This window comes from Bufo gargarizans, chromosome 7 (assembly GCF_014858855.1).
Source record: "Bufo gargarizans isolate SCDJY-AF-19 chromosome 7, ASM1485885v1, whole genome shotgun sequence".
Classification (NCBI taxonomy): Eukaryota; Metazoa; Chordata; class Amphibia; order Anura; family Bufonidae; genus Bufo; species Bufo gargarizans.
Window position 1 is genome coordinate 57,782,401 of NC_058086.1, and position 14,388 is coordinate 57,796,788.

General features: G+C 45.9%; 1 protein-coding gene across 1 annotated transcript in view; it reads left to right on the forward strand.

Annotated features, from left to right (window-relative positions):
- Window positions 1-14,388, forward strand: part of PAPPA2 (pappalysin 2) — a 209,485-nt gene that overhangs the window by 177,947 nt on the left and 17,150 nt on the right. The window contains exons 20-21 of the mRNA XM_044301283.1: window positions 207-316; window positions 5,439-5,510. Of these exons, the coding sequence (XP_044157218.1) occupies window positions 207-316; window positions 5,439-5,510 (182 nt within the window). The remainder of the gene's footprint in view (window positions 1-206; window positions 317-5,438; window positions 5,511-14,388) is intronic.

Consider the following 14,388-nt stretch of genomic DNA (forward strand, 5'->3'; position numbering starts at 1 on the left):
AGTTGACTCATTTAGTATCACGGTCTTACATCTTTCTTGTGACATGCTGAGTGTGCGTCAGAGGGACTTCAGTTGCCAGAGCTTAAATCAAAGAATAACACGCCTTTGCAAATATGAATCACTACTTCTCCACTGTGCTTTTTATTATCAGGTTTGATATAAAACAAATTTTAAAAAATCATTTTTCTGATATCATCTTCCTGCAGGGGCTAACTGCACAGCCTATTGTAACTATCCATCAAATGACCCGGTAATTCTACCCAAGAACATGACTGCAGATTCTGTAGAACACTGGATGAATCCTACCAAGGTGCAGGTATGACGAGGATAACTGGCAGACTGACTATTCTCTTAGGGATCATTCACATTTTGCAGTCCACAAAATATGGATACCTGCCGTGTGCATTCTGCATTTTGCGGAAAGGAACATCCTGGCCTTTGTAGAACAGTCCTATCCTTGTCCATATAATGGACTAGAATAGGACATGTTCTATTTTTTTGCGGGGCCACGGAACGGACATACTGATGCAGACAGCACACTGTGTGTTGCCCGCATGTTTTGCAGCCACATTAAAGTGAATGGGTCCATATCCTTAAAGGGGTTCTCTGGGATTTTGATATTGATAACTAGGGTTGAGCTAATCAAAGTATCCAAAGTGGACTTCGAACCTAATTTCAGGAAAAACTTGATTTGCCGCAAAGCCAAATTTCCTCATACTTCGTGGTAATGAATGTTTTCTTCTTGAAATGGCGGTTAAAAAAAAAAAAACATACTAAATCTCGCGTGGGGTGACGTGTGATGAGATTTCACGTGGTGTCTTCAATCAAGATGGCAATTTTTTTTACTGGATTATCCCTGAAAGGCCTTAATTTTAATTTCAGATGCCACGATCAGTGATGAACGCAGCATCTGAGGGCTTCTATGATGGGGGGTGGCGCAATCCCTGTTCCCTGTCATTATGTCCGCTGCATACAAAGGAATGTGCTGTGTGACAAAGTAATTCTTCATGAATTTAATTTCTTTGTGAAGAATATCTAATGGCTGTGTTTGGAAAGCTGTGAGGAGGCTGTGGTACTCACCTCCTCAAACTGCTGGTCATCATTATCTACATCTTAGTAAACCACTTTAAGCAAACCAGCAGCATAGCTATTGGTGGTACAGAGGTAACAGTTGTATCTAACCCCTGGGGCTTGAGGATACCCAAAGGACACTCTGCCACATGAGAAGATAATAGTGTTCTTTAACATTTATTTATTGTCACATAGTAGGTGGGGACCCTGTTACAAATTTTGGATTGAGACCCAGGAGCTCCAAGCTATGCCTCTAAAAGCATTAAAGAGGATATGTCATGGGCCAGTCCTACTAGGGCATCTAGTAAATATTCTACTTAAACATTGCATGAACCTTTTCATATACTTTAGTCATCAATGAGGGCCAATTTAACTAGCATGCTCAACTGGTCAGCCAGTGCAGAAGCACCTACAGGCACTGAAATTAGGCCAGGTGAGGCGATCGCCTCAGGCAGCACCAGGAAGGGGCAAGAGGGGGGCAGCCGAAGGGCCTTAGACAATGAGCGCTTTAATTGTGGCAAAGGGGTTAGGTTAAGAAATTGGCATTGCGGGGGGGGGGGGGGGGGGGTTCTGTTTCATTTTCGCCTCAGGCAGCAGAAAGGCTAGGTGCACCCCTGCTCAGAAGCTCCCAAAAACAACTACACTGCCTGTCCCAAAAAAAAAGTCGCCACCTGGATTTAGCTAAGCAAATAGTTATGAGACTCCTATTGGATAATTACTGCATGGGCGATTATCTTCCAGCTTTCAATAAGTTATTTAACCCCAACTGGTGCAATGAATTTCTTCTTATTTATTAAAAAACCATGTCATAAGACACATCTTGTGGTCATGGAAACATGTTTGACTGTTTGAGTAGGGACAAATCATTGGCATGCATTAAGCAGAGAAAACATGTAAGGAGATTGCAGAAACCGCTAAAATTGGGTTAAAAACTGTCCAACGCATTATTAAAAACTGGAAGGATAGTGGGGACCCATCGTATTCGAGGAAGAAGTAGCGGTAAAAAAATCCTGAATGATCGTGATCGGCGATCACGTAAACGTTTGGTGAAATCAAATCGAAGAAAAACAACAGTAGAACTCAGGGCTATGTTTAATAGTGAAAGTAAGAGCATTTCCACACGCACAATGCAAAGGGAACTCAAGGGATTGGCACTGAACAGCTGTGTAGCCGTAAGAAAACCACTAATCAGTGAGGCAAACCAGAAAAAAAGGCTTCAATTTGCTAGGGAGCATAAAGATTGGACTCTGGAGCAATGGAAGAAGGTCATGTGGTCTGATGAGTCCAGATTTACCCTGTTCCAGAGTGATGGGAGCATCAGGGTAAGAAGAGAGGCAGATGAAGTGATGCCCCCATCATGCCTAGTGCCTCCTGTACAAGCCTGTGGAGGCAGTGCTATGATCTGGGGTTGCTGCAGTTGGTCAGGTCTAGGATCAGCAACAGTATGTGCTCCAAGAATGAGGTCAGCGACTACCTGAACCTACTGAACGACCAGGTTATTCCATCAATGGATTTATTCTTCCCTGATGGCACGGGCATATTCCAAGATGACAATGCCAGGATTCATCGGGCTCAAATTGTGAAAGAGTGGTTCAGGGAGCATGAGACATCATTTTCACACATGAATTGGCCACCACAGAGTCCAGACCTTAACCCCATTGAGAATCTTTGGGATGTGCTGGAGAAGACTTTTCACAGCAGTCAGACTCTACCATCATCAATGCAAGATCTTGGTGAAAAATTAAAACGCTGGATGGAAATAAATCTTGTGACATTGCAGAAGCTTATCGAAACAATGCCACAGCGAATGCGTGCCGTAATCAAAGCTAAAGGCTTTTTTTTGGGTGGCGACTTTTTTTTGTACAGGCAGTGTATAATGACTAGATAGCTCAAAAGGGATGGATGCAGAATGCACTATTTTATATTTCTACTTAATGGCATTTCCTGCAGTCAGACAGCAAAAGGTCGATGCACTAAAAAACATGGGAGTCCTATCGTTATATCACAGAACATAGGAGTTCTCAGTATGCATTAGCTTATAGCACTTGGAGGCTTACTGCTGGAGAATGCAAGTGAGTAAAAAAAAAAAAAGATGTATTCCCAACCTGTGTCTTTTGAGCTATCCAACCTTTTTGGTAGTTAAAAGGGTATTCTGTTTGATGTTTTCCCCTATCTACTGGATAGGGCATAACTATTAGATCAGTAAAGGTCCTACTGCTGGGACCGATCACGTGAATGAGGGCCCAGTATCCCCTTCAGCCTTCTAAAATGAATGGAGTGGCCGGCCGCACATGCATGTGGCTGCTCTATTCACTTGTATATGAATTCCGGAGATAGGTGAGCGCTGTACTTGGCGTCCTCCAAAATTCCCATAGAAATTAATGGAGTGGCCATGCACATGTGCGACCGGCGGTTCAGTTCATTTCAGAGGGGCCTGCAGTGGGAACAGAGCCCCCGGTCTCATGATCAGTGGGGTTCCCAGCATTAGGTCCCCCACCGATCTAAGGCCCCTTTCACACGGGCGAGTATTCCGCGCGGGTGCAATCTGTGAGTTAAACGCATTGCACCCGCATTGAATCCTGACCCATTCATTTCTATGGGGCTGTTCACATGAGCGGGGATTTTTACGCATCACTTGTGCGCTGCGTGAAAATCGCAGCATGGTCTATATTGTGCATTTTCCACGCAACGCAGTGAATGGGGCTGCGTGAAAATCACAAGCATCCACAAGCAAGTGCGGATGCGGTGCGATTTTCACGCACGGTTGCTAGGAGACGATCGGGATGGAGACCTGATCATTTTATTATTTTCCCTTATAACATGGTTATAAGGGAAAATAATAGCATTCTGAATACAGAATGCATAGTAAAATAGCGCTGGAGGGGTTAAAAAAATTTAAAAATACTTTAACTCACCTTAATCCACTTGCTCGCGTAGCCGGCATCTCTTCTGTCTCTTTCTTTGCTGATTGCAGTCAAAAGACCTGTGGTGACGTTACTCCGATCATCACATGATCCATCACATGATCCATCACCATGGTAAAAGATCATGTGACGGACCATGTGGTGACCGGAGTGACGTCACCACAGGTCCTTTGACTGCAATCAGCAAAGAAAGAGACAGAAGAGATGCCGGCTACGCGAGCAAGTGAATTAAGGTGAGTTAAAAAAATATATATTTTTTTTTAACCCCTCCAGCCCTGTTGTACTATGCATTCTGTATTCAGAATGCTATTATTTTCCCTTATAACAGAAAATAATACAATCTACAGAACACCGATCCCAAGCCCGAACTTCTGTGAAGAAGTTCGGGTTTGGGTACCAAACATGCCGATTTTTCTCACGCGTGTGCAAAATGCATTACAATGTTTTGCACTCGCACAGAAAAATTGTGCATGTTCCTGTAACGCACCCGCACCTTTTCCCGCAACGCCCGTGTGAAACCAGCCTAATAGTTATACCCGTATCCTGTAGATAGGGGATAACATCAAACAACCAGAATACTCCTTTAACTACCATAAAGGTTGGATAGCTCAAAAGACACAGGGGTTGGGAATACATCTTTTTTTTTTTTTTACTCTGTGGATAAAGGATAACAACTGGAACACCCCTTTAAGAGAGCTTTCCATGATGACAGATTCCATTTGTGTATGCCCAAATACGAATGATGTCCAAAATCTTGGTGAGTTACTGTGGAGATCTGGTTCTAAACAAAAATAGCTATAACCATTTGGTCCACATATAGAATATGGTACAGCTTCTTGGTGCATGAACACTCTTGGATTCTACAAATGAACAGAGAATGATCCTTTATTGTAGCCAACTTACCATTGAGCGTTTGTTGAACACAGTGCATTTCGTCAGGGTCACAAACTGTCCTTATATATCTAAAAACCCGTCATCCTACACTAAGCTGGTACCCCTGCTGGGCTGTACAAGGAAAGCCTGCCTTTTAGATACAAGGAGAGTTGGTAACAGTGTAAACTGGTTGCTATTTTTGAACATGACGGAGGGCACTATGTTCCCCGAAACATGTTGTTTTAAGCTTGCTACAATAAAGGATCATTCTCTGTTAACTTGTGAAATCCATGAGTGGTCTTCTCATGCCAAGAAGCGGTACCATTTTGTATAGATGAACTATTTACTCCTCTTGGAAAGTAGTTGTTTGTCTGGAGGTTGAGACCATCACCCTTATATGCGCTCTGTAGAGTTGTTCTTATGCTAGCACAACCACATAAGGTGAGCCTCTAATCTGCCAAGTGTGGGATTACCCTATGGTTTCATACTCTACCAATGGTTCCCTCCCCCCTTTTTTTTTTAGCCCAAGCATCAATATACAGTATAACTATTTGTAACTTTTATTCTCAGGATATCATGTGCACAGGAATTCTTCAGTGGTACCCAGATCCTTATACTTTGCACTGTATTCCATCATGTGAGGTAAGACTTCCATTGTTGTACAGTACCACCATTGCATAAATGCCAATGCATTCTTAATTTTACATGATGAAATATATAAATTTATCTTTTGAAGTTTTGTTTTTTTACCAATACAAATTTCACCTTAAAATGCAGAACATAGATCAGTTCATCAATACTTAAGCTATAATTACAATGATAGGTAGAGTTCTTGGTGGACTTTGTGATATCTGTAGCACTCTCACTTAGGGGCGGACTGGGAACTTAAAGTGGCCCTGGAAAAAATATTAAAAGTGGCCCCGTTTTGGAGTTGGATCCAATTGATGGTCCAATACCATATTGTGGCACATTATACCGCCCCAGCAGAGCCAAATACCACAGTCCATCACAAAATACTACCAGCAGCAGCACAAAATGCATCATCAAAAACTTCCACTGTCCGGCTGTGAATAGGGCTCAGGTGGTCCCCTGGGTATCGGCCCAACGGCAAATTTTCCTGTAAGGTCTATGGCCAATCCGCCCCTGCTCTAACTTGCAGAAAAGAGAGGGAACCCTAAATTGGGGGCAATAAAAACTGGGAGTTCAAGTAAGGGATTTCATGTTTTTTCACTTCAAACCATGGCTCATTGTGGAAAGGATTTTAAATAAAGAATGCTTTGATCTTGCCAACCACTGATAGTTTGCAGGTCAGGGGCGTAACGATCGCGGTCGCAGAGTCCTGGCGGGATGGGGGGGCCCGCATCCCCGCAACTGCTTTTAATAGCCAGTCGGGCTTGGGGCCTCTCTCTGCAATTTATTTTTATGCCTACCTGCACAGTGCGCACATTAAATAAGCCATACCCACCTACCCATAGCCTCTCCGGTGCTGCGCCACCAGCTGTGACAGCACGAGACCCGGCGCTGAGGTCACAGGTCTTGCGGGATCACATGGAGCCGCAGAGAGTATGACAAGATTGTACGGACAGACGGCCGGAGTGGAGTAGGTAAGTATTTTTATTTATTTATGTATGCACACACACCGGCTTCATACGTGGGGAGGTGGGGGCACCTGGCAGTGGCGGCAGTGTGGCACAGTGGCATGCCATACTTGAATTCAGAAAGAGGAACCCGCGCCGGCCATATGAGGGCAGGCCCACTGGCAGCAAATCCTTCATCATCATGAAATATATACAGAGAGGGGCAAAATCATGAAAAATATATAGAGAGCGGTATAATCATGAAATATATACAGAGAGGGGCAAAACCATAAAATATATACAGAGAGGGGCAAAAAAAATGAAATATATACAGAGAGGGGCAAAATCATGAAATATATACAGAGAGGGGCAAAATCATAAATTATATACAGAGATGGGCAAAAAACACCTACCTCTTCTATTTAATATTGCACTACAACGCATTCAAACCTATAGTGGGGGGGGGGGGAATTCAAAGTTTGCTCTGGGGCCCATAGAACTCTAGTTACGCCACTGTTGCAGATGGTATACAGATGAGAGGTATAAGATGCAGAAGCATGGGTATTCAAATCTGTGGGCAGGACAGAGTTGAGTACAGGTCCACAGTCACTGGTCAGCCATACAAATCATAGATCAGAAATCAAAGTCAATTAAAAGTAAAATATCACAAATAATGATTGTCGGCAGTGGTCAGATATAGGGCTCATTCAGACAGGTACAGACCCATTCATTTTAATGAAGCCGCAAAAAAAAGCATACAGCACACCATGTGCTATCCGCATCCATAGTTCCGCGGCCCACAAAAAAGATAAAGCATGTTCTATTCTTGTGCGCAATCGGACAAGAATAGGCATTTCTATCACAGGGTCCGCCATGTGCGGTCCGCAAAATGCGGAACGAACACAGCCGGTATGCCTGTTTTGAGGATTAACAATTTGCGGACCACAAAACACTTACGGTCGTCTGAATGAGCCCTTAAATAGGCAGACATGACCACTTTTTGATAAGCATTATTTTATTTGGTGCCTGCTAGCCCTCTAAAGTGTCTCTGTCACCGGGATCAACCCTATACAACCAGACATATAGCCTGGTAGGGTTGATGAAGGTGAGTAAATCTTTTGATTGTCAGTGCCAGGAGAAATTAACACTTTTATGTTTATGCAAATGAGCTACTGGAGCACCAGGAGGCAGGCTTATGTGGTTTAAGCACCACTCCAGGAACGCGTCTAGTGCTCCATCCTTATAAACACACCCTCTCCTTAGATTGACAGTGCTAGACACAAGTCTAGTGTTGATCTCTCGTACCTGTGTACTGGTTACCTAGCATGGCATGTGTGCACCATATCTTCTGCTGCTTGCCGGGCACCAAAGATGATTAGTGTGCACATGTGCCAGTGACCTCACGGGACCTGATAGTGAAGGCAACTGCAGATGAAGCTGACAGAGCCTCCACTTCCAGGTTCAGTGACAATATTTGGTCAGTTCAGACATTTTTCCTGTCATTCAACTTTCACCATGAAGACCAAATGTTATAACTATAGACATTACAGTGGTTATAAATTATGTTAAAGGGAATCTGTCACCAGAAAATTCACTGATAAACCAGGCACAATATCTTGTAGGGCTGGCTCGGCTTAATGTAATGATCCCTTTCACTTAGAGATCCCTAGTTTCATTTGGAGAAAACGTACCTTTAACCCATGCGCAACGGAGCAGTTAAAGGGGTATTCTCATCTGAGACAAGGGGGGCATATCGCTATGATATGTCCCCATTGTCTCATAGGTGTGGGTCCCATCTCTGGGACCCGCACCTATATCGAGAACTGAGCGGGAAAGGTGGTGGCTGGAAGACCCCGAGGGTCCAGCCATCACCAAGCGCTCTCCCCATAGTAGTAAATGGGAAAGCACCGCACTTGCACGGCCATAGCTCTCATTAATTTCTATGGGGGCGTCGGAAATAGCCGAGCCAGCGATTGGATATTTTCGGCGGCCCCATAGAAATGGATGAAGGGCTGCTGTGCATGCACAGTGTTCCCTCTACAACTTTCAGGGCTTCGTTCTCAATATAGGTACGGGTCCCACCTCTATCAGACAATGGGGGCATATCCTAGCGATTTGCCCCCATTGTCTGGAATAGGAATATCCCTTTAATTGCACTAAGCGTGGTTTCAAACCAGTCTGTGCACCCTTGCTTCTCCTGCTCCTTTTTATGCAAGTCCTGCCCTCTGCTTCCTGATTGAAAGGGCCATGCCAGATGACTGTGTATGCAGGGAGCTTACCCTGTCAATGAAGGAGAGGGAGGGGCTGGCAGAGGAAGCAGGAGGAGCAAAGGTCCACAGAGAGGCTTGGGCCCACCCTCAATGCCCTTAACTGCTCATTTGCATATCGATTAAAATGACTTTTTCTACAGAATGAAACAACTGATCGGTAAGTGAAAGGTATCATTAAATTCAGCAGAGCTAGCTCTATGCGGTTTAGTTCCTGGCTTATCAATGAATTTCCTGATAAAAGACTCCCTTTAAATGAATGCAGTGTAGCAATGCTAAATGTGAGCAAATACAATGATGGACTCAGCAGCAAACATCTACAGTGTAACTAGGTGAAGGGTATTTAGAGTGCAGTCTTCTCGTACAATATGTGGACAGTTTGCAGCTTAGCAGTGGTCAGTGGGTAAATTTGGAGTAAAAGATGCTGAGTAGAGATAAGTGAATTGAAATTGATGAAGTGGAATTCGATCCGAATTTCAGGAAAAATTCTATTCGCACCGAATCTGAATTTCCTTACTCTTCGTGGTAACGAATCGCATTTTTTCTCAAAATGTCTGCTGCACATGTTAGGACATGGAACGAGGGATCACCTACAATGCCATGCATGCAGCCATTCAGCAACCAGCCAGCCCTGTGATGTCACAGCCCCATAAATAGCCTCAGCCATCTTGGATTTAGCCATTTTCCAGTGTACTTAGTGCAGGGAGAGATGTCAGCAGGTCATGTCTTGACCAGCAACCCAGCAGTTCTTGAATGGTTGACTCGGTCATCCACTTCGTCCCAAGTGACATCAGACAACCCCAGCTAAGAGTTGGTAGGTTTTGTCAGACACAACCCTTAGTTGGCATGGCCCGGGAGAAGGCCCTGTGCCCTCACCTGTCCTCAACCTGCCTCTGTTCTTTTCTGTTCACTCAGCCAGAGAAGTATTATATGCTGTGGGCTCAGCTCCACTATACAACGAGGACGAGCTACTAGAGGACAGTCAGCAGCTAATGACAGTGTGGAGGTGGCAGCAGCAGCATCAGGAGACCTGAGTAGTGAGGTGGCAGCAGCGTCAGGAGACCACAGAGTGACCTGTTGACAGAGTGGGGAGGTGGGTGGCAATACCAGTATCAGCTGAAGATGGTGGGTGAAAGAAGTGGCACTTGGCAACAAATGTATGGCATCAGGCAGGTGGCAGCATCAGAATAGTAGCTGAGGCAGGTAGCCAGAAGAAACCGGTCTCTTTTGTCAAAGTGTTGGTGTGGCGCCATGGATGATCTAATCTGATGCATCAGGCATTGGTGGGTGGAAATCCTGGCTGATCTACGCCTGATTCATCTTGACAAAGGTCAATCTCTCCACATTTTGGATGAACAGGCGATTTCTTCTTGGGGTAACTATGGCCCCCCGCTGCACTTAACACCCATTGTGATGCCACACTACTGGCCGGGCAGGACAGCTTTTCCAGGGCAAACTCTGCCAGTTGCGGCCACAAATCTAGTTTGGCTGCCCAGTAGTCAAGGGGTCTTCAATGTGGGGTGGCAGGGTGCTGTCCAAATACAGGTATGCCACCACCTGCTGTTTCAGGTACTGCTCCAGGTCTAGCTGTTGCTGCTGCTGGTGAGTAGTTTCACTAGGCAGGTGAAGAAAGCTGCTCATTAGCGACTCAAGTTGCTGCTGATGGAGCTGGAACTGCTCCTACCCCCCCTTCCTGCCACAGCAGCCATGGCAGAGGAAAGTGAGCCCAGAGGGCCCCCCCGGTCAGACCTGTGAGAGGATGGACGATGGCGCAGGCCAACTGACTACATAGGATGTCTCTATATTAGTTCAGTTTGTCCTCCCTCTCAGCGGGTGTAAAAAAAGGCCCCCATTTTGGACTGGTAGCGAGGGCAAAAACTCACTGAAAAAAGTGGCCCAAATGGGTGAAAATGTTCCAAACCCATACACTGTAGCCAGGGCTGGTGCAAGGATTTTTGCCAACACAAGCGAAGCTACATTTTTGCGCCCCCCCCCTCCCCTCACAGCTCACCTGGCCCTGGTCCCGTCTGCAGCAGCTGGCTTCTCCTCTGTGTAGTCCTAGTATCTTCTCTCTGTTTCAGACAATCGCTGGTTTGAGGACCGTATTTTTCGCCCTCTAAGACACACCTAGGTTTTAGAGGAGGATAATAAGAAAAAAAATATTTTCAATTGCACCTCAGGTCAGAGCAGCAATCAGACCCCCAATGTTAATCAGACCTCAGATCAGATCCCCAATCAGACCGCCAATGTTAATCAGACCTCAATTCACAGCCCCAATCAGACCCCCAATGTTAATCAGACCCCTATGTCAGCCATTAGCCCCCCCATGTCAGACATCATGCCACCATCCATCATGCCCCCATGTAAGCCATCATGCCCCCATGTAAGCCATCAGCCCCCATGTAAGCCATCAGGCCCCCATGTCACATTTCTCCCCCTCTATGTCAAATCACCCCCTTGTCACATCAGCCCTCCATGTCACATTTCTCCCCCTCAATGTCACATTTTTCCACCCTCCCCCAGGGTGCGCCCTAAGGCAGCCGCTTGGTCTGCCTTATGGTAGCTCCGGCCCTGACTGTAGCGTGTCTATAACCGGGGGAGCAATTCCTCCGCATGCGGTCCTTAGACGACGGCAATCCCCAGCAAATAATGCGTACAATGGAGGATGCACCACAAGAACATCTTACACAAATTGATACATTGTGCAGATGAAAAACTATACATACACAATTCACTGCAAAAAATGCACCAAAATGATACGCAACTGACTACTAGCTAGATCTTTAGGCCGATGTTAAAAGCTGAGAACTTTGCCAATATCTTCCAGTCAGGAACATATCGGAGCCCCCCATGCACCACGTCACGGTGTCTTAGCACCCATGGAGTCCTACCACTAAACTGCCCGTGGTGTGTGAACAGGGTGTGAACAATACAATTAACTCACAGCCTGGCTCTCACATGCCTCCATAGTGGTATCACAAATGCATTGTGAGGTAAAATAAAGCTGTGAGCCGCACCCACAACAGACAATGTGACACAGAAGCTACCAGGTGAAAAAGAATGTTACCGACAAAATAAAGTGGCACATTCCATACACATAAGGACAAAAACTCACTGCAAAAAGTGGCCCAAACGGGTGAAAATGCCCCAAACCCATACACTGTAGCGTGTCTATAACCGGGGGAGCAATTCCTCCGCATGCGGTCCGCAGACGACGTCAATCCCCAGCAAATAATGCGTACAATGGAGGATGCAGGTGCGGACCGCATACACCACAAGAACATCTTACATAAAATGATACATTGTCCCTGAACGTAGTAAAAGCTCCACACGTCGGCGCTGCCGTGCACTTTGGCAGACTCAGACAGGCTCAAGGACTTGCCCACCTTCTGTTCTAGATACATGTGCAGGGCTGGTACTGTCTTTTTGGCAACGAAATGATGGCTTGGGACTCTCCACCTTGGTTTGGCAGAAGCCATCAGTTCTCTGAAAGGAGCAGAGTCCACAATTTGGAAAAGGAGGGTCTGCAGCACCATCACGCATACTGTTGTCTCTTGGCAATCGCTTTGGTGATCGATTGCTGACGGAATGACTGACGAGAAGTAGGAGGAGGAGCAGGAGCATCAAGACCAGCAGATGATGGGAAGGACAGACAGCTCCCTTTGGCTGAGGAGATGGAACCTTGACTGCCTGAAATCTGGTGCGTGCCACTGGTTGCTGTGGTAGGCTGGACCACCAGATTGGAGCCACGGTTTTCCCAGGCCACTTTATGGTGACGCTGAGTATGTTGACATAGGGCCGTGGTTCCAACATTGGCACCCTGGCCACGCTTTATCTTCTGCCCACAGATTCTACAAATGGTCACGTTCACCTCCTTCGGTGGCTTAACAAAAAATGGCCACACCGCCGAGTAGGTGATTTTAGCCCCAGCACTCCGCACTGACTGACTGCTACCGCCACTGCTTCCGTCAACCCCTGCACCACTACTTTCCGGGCAGGTAGGCTCCTGCGAAGTGGGTGGTCTACCTCAAGCACGTTTGGCTCTCGACCTCCCACTGCTGCCGCTCTGCTTACTGTCGGCAACGCTAGCGACTTGCTGGCTCTGCCGCTGCCTCAGGGGCAAGCTGCTACCCTCTTCTCCCGATGATGATGAAGCCCCTAATTCACCCGGCTCCCAAGTGCGATAAGCTACATCATCATCATCGAGTACTGTCTGCACGTCACTGATGTCCTCCTCAACAGTCTCTGGGTCAGGAACCTGACCGCTCACAAAACCAGATCCCACGCCACTCTCCTCATCACTACTTGACCGCCTACCGGAGGAAGCAGCGGATGTCTCCTCCATATCTTGGCTGGGCAGTAGCTGCTGACTGTCCACTAGTTGCTCTTCCTCACTGTATAGTGGAGCTGAGCCCACAGCATATAATACTTCTGTGGCTGAGGGAACAGATAAGGACAGAGGCAGGTTAAGGACAGGTGAGGACACAGGGCCTGCTCCCGGGCCATGCCAACTAAGGGTTGTGTCTGACGAACCCAACGACTCTTGGCTGGGGGTGTCTGATGTCACTTGGGATAAAGTGGATGACCGAGTCAACCATTCAAGAACTGCTGGGTTGCTGGTCAAGACTAGTGTTGGGCACAAATATTCGAATAGTGAAAATTCATCGCGAATATCGGCACTTCGAGAATTAGCGAATATTTAGAATATAGTGAAATATATTCGTAATTTCGAATATTCTAGATTTTTTTTTTTTTATCTCAACCCATGGAGAGAGCAGTGTTATTGCTGTGCTCTGTGCTTTCCACACTACATTAGATAGATAGTTAGATACCTTATATATATATATATATATATATGATACAGATAGTGGGAGATAGGCGGTGTAGGTTATATCCTGATATAGTGTAGCTGTTGCAGTGCAGTGTGTTAGGTAGTGTGAAAGGTTCTGCTGTCCATACATACATGCAGACCTGCTAAAATGTGAAGTTTCACATATTGCGCCAAAATATTTGCATCATTAGTGGCGATTAGCGCAATCGTGAATATATTGGAGCACTCTAACTGCATATAAAGCCATTTTTTATGTTCTGCCGTGCCAACCATTTTCTCCAGTCTGAGGAAACTTCTAGCAGCATGGAAAATGTTGCAAAAGTGACCCACGCCTGTATTGCGCGCACTTTATGCGAATATCACATTACTGATTTTCGCAATCAAGAAAATAATTATTGCCCCTGCCGCTCATCACTAGTCAAGACATGACCGCTAGATGACACCGGGAGCACAGGCCTCTCGATGCTACTCCTGCTGCCACGCCCCCTTACTCTGCTGCGACCTGTGCCTGCGCCAGAAACATTTAGGCCTCTGCCATTCCCCTGTGCAGTGCCTTGCACTTCTTTGTCATACTGTTAGATCAAAAAATGACAATTAGAAATAGTTAGCAGCTTCTCCTACTGTCTTAGAATATGGACTGGTGCACACCTCTCGGTATCCCCCCCCCTGACCCAATACCGAAGAAATCTGTATATGAAGAGTAGAAATGGAACGAGGGGCACTCAATAACTAGAGGCGTATGGATATCAATACAAACGAGCAGGTATTGAAAAATTTCACTCTTTACTTGTACTGTAAATGGCATATGACAAAACATAGGATCATACAGACATAAATCAATTAAA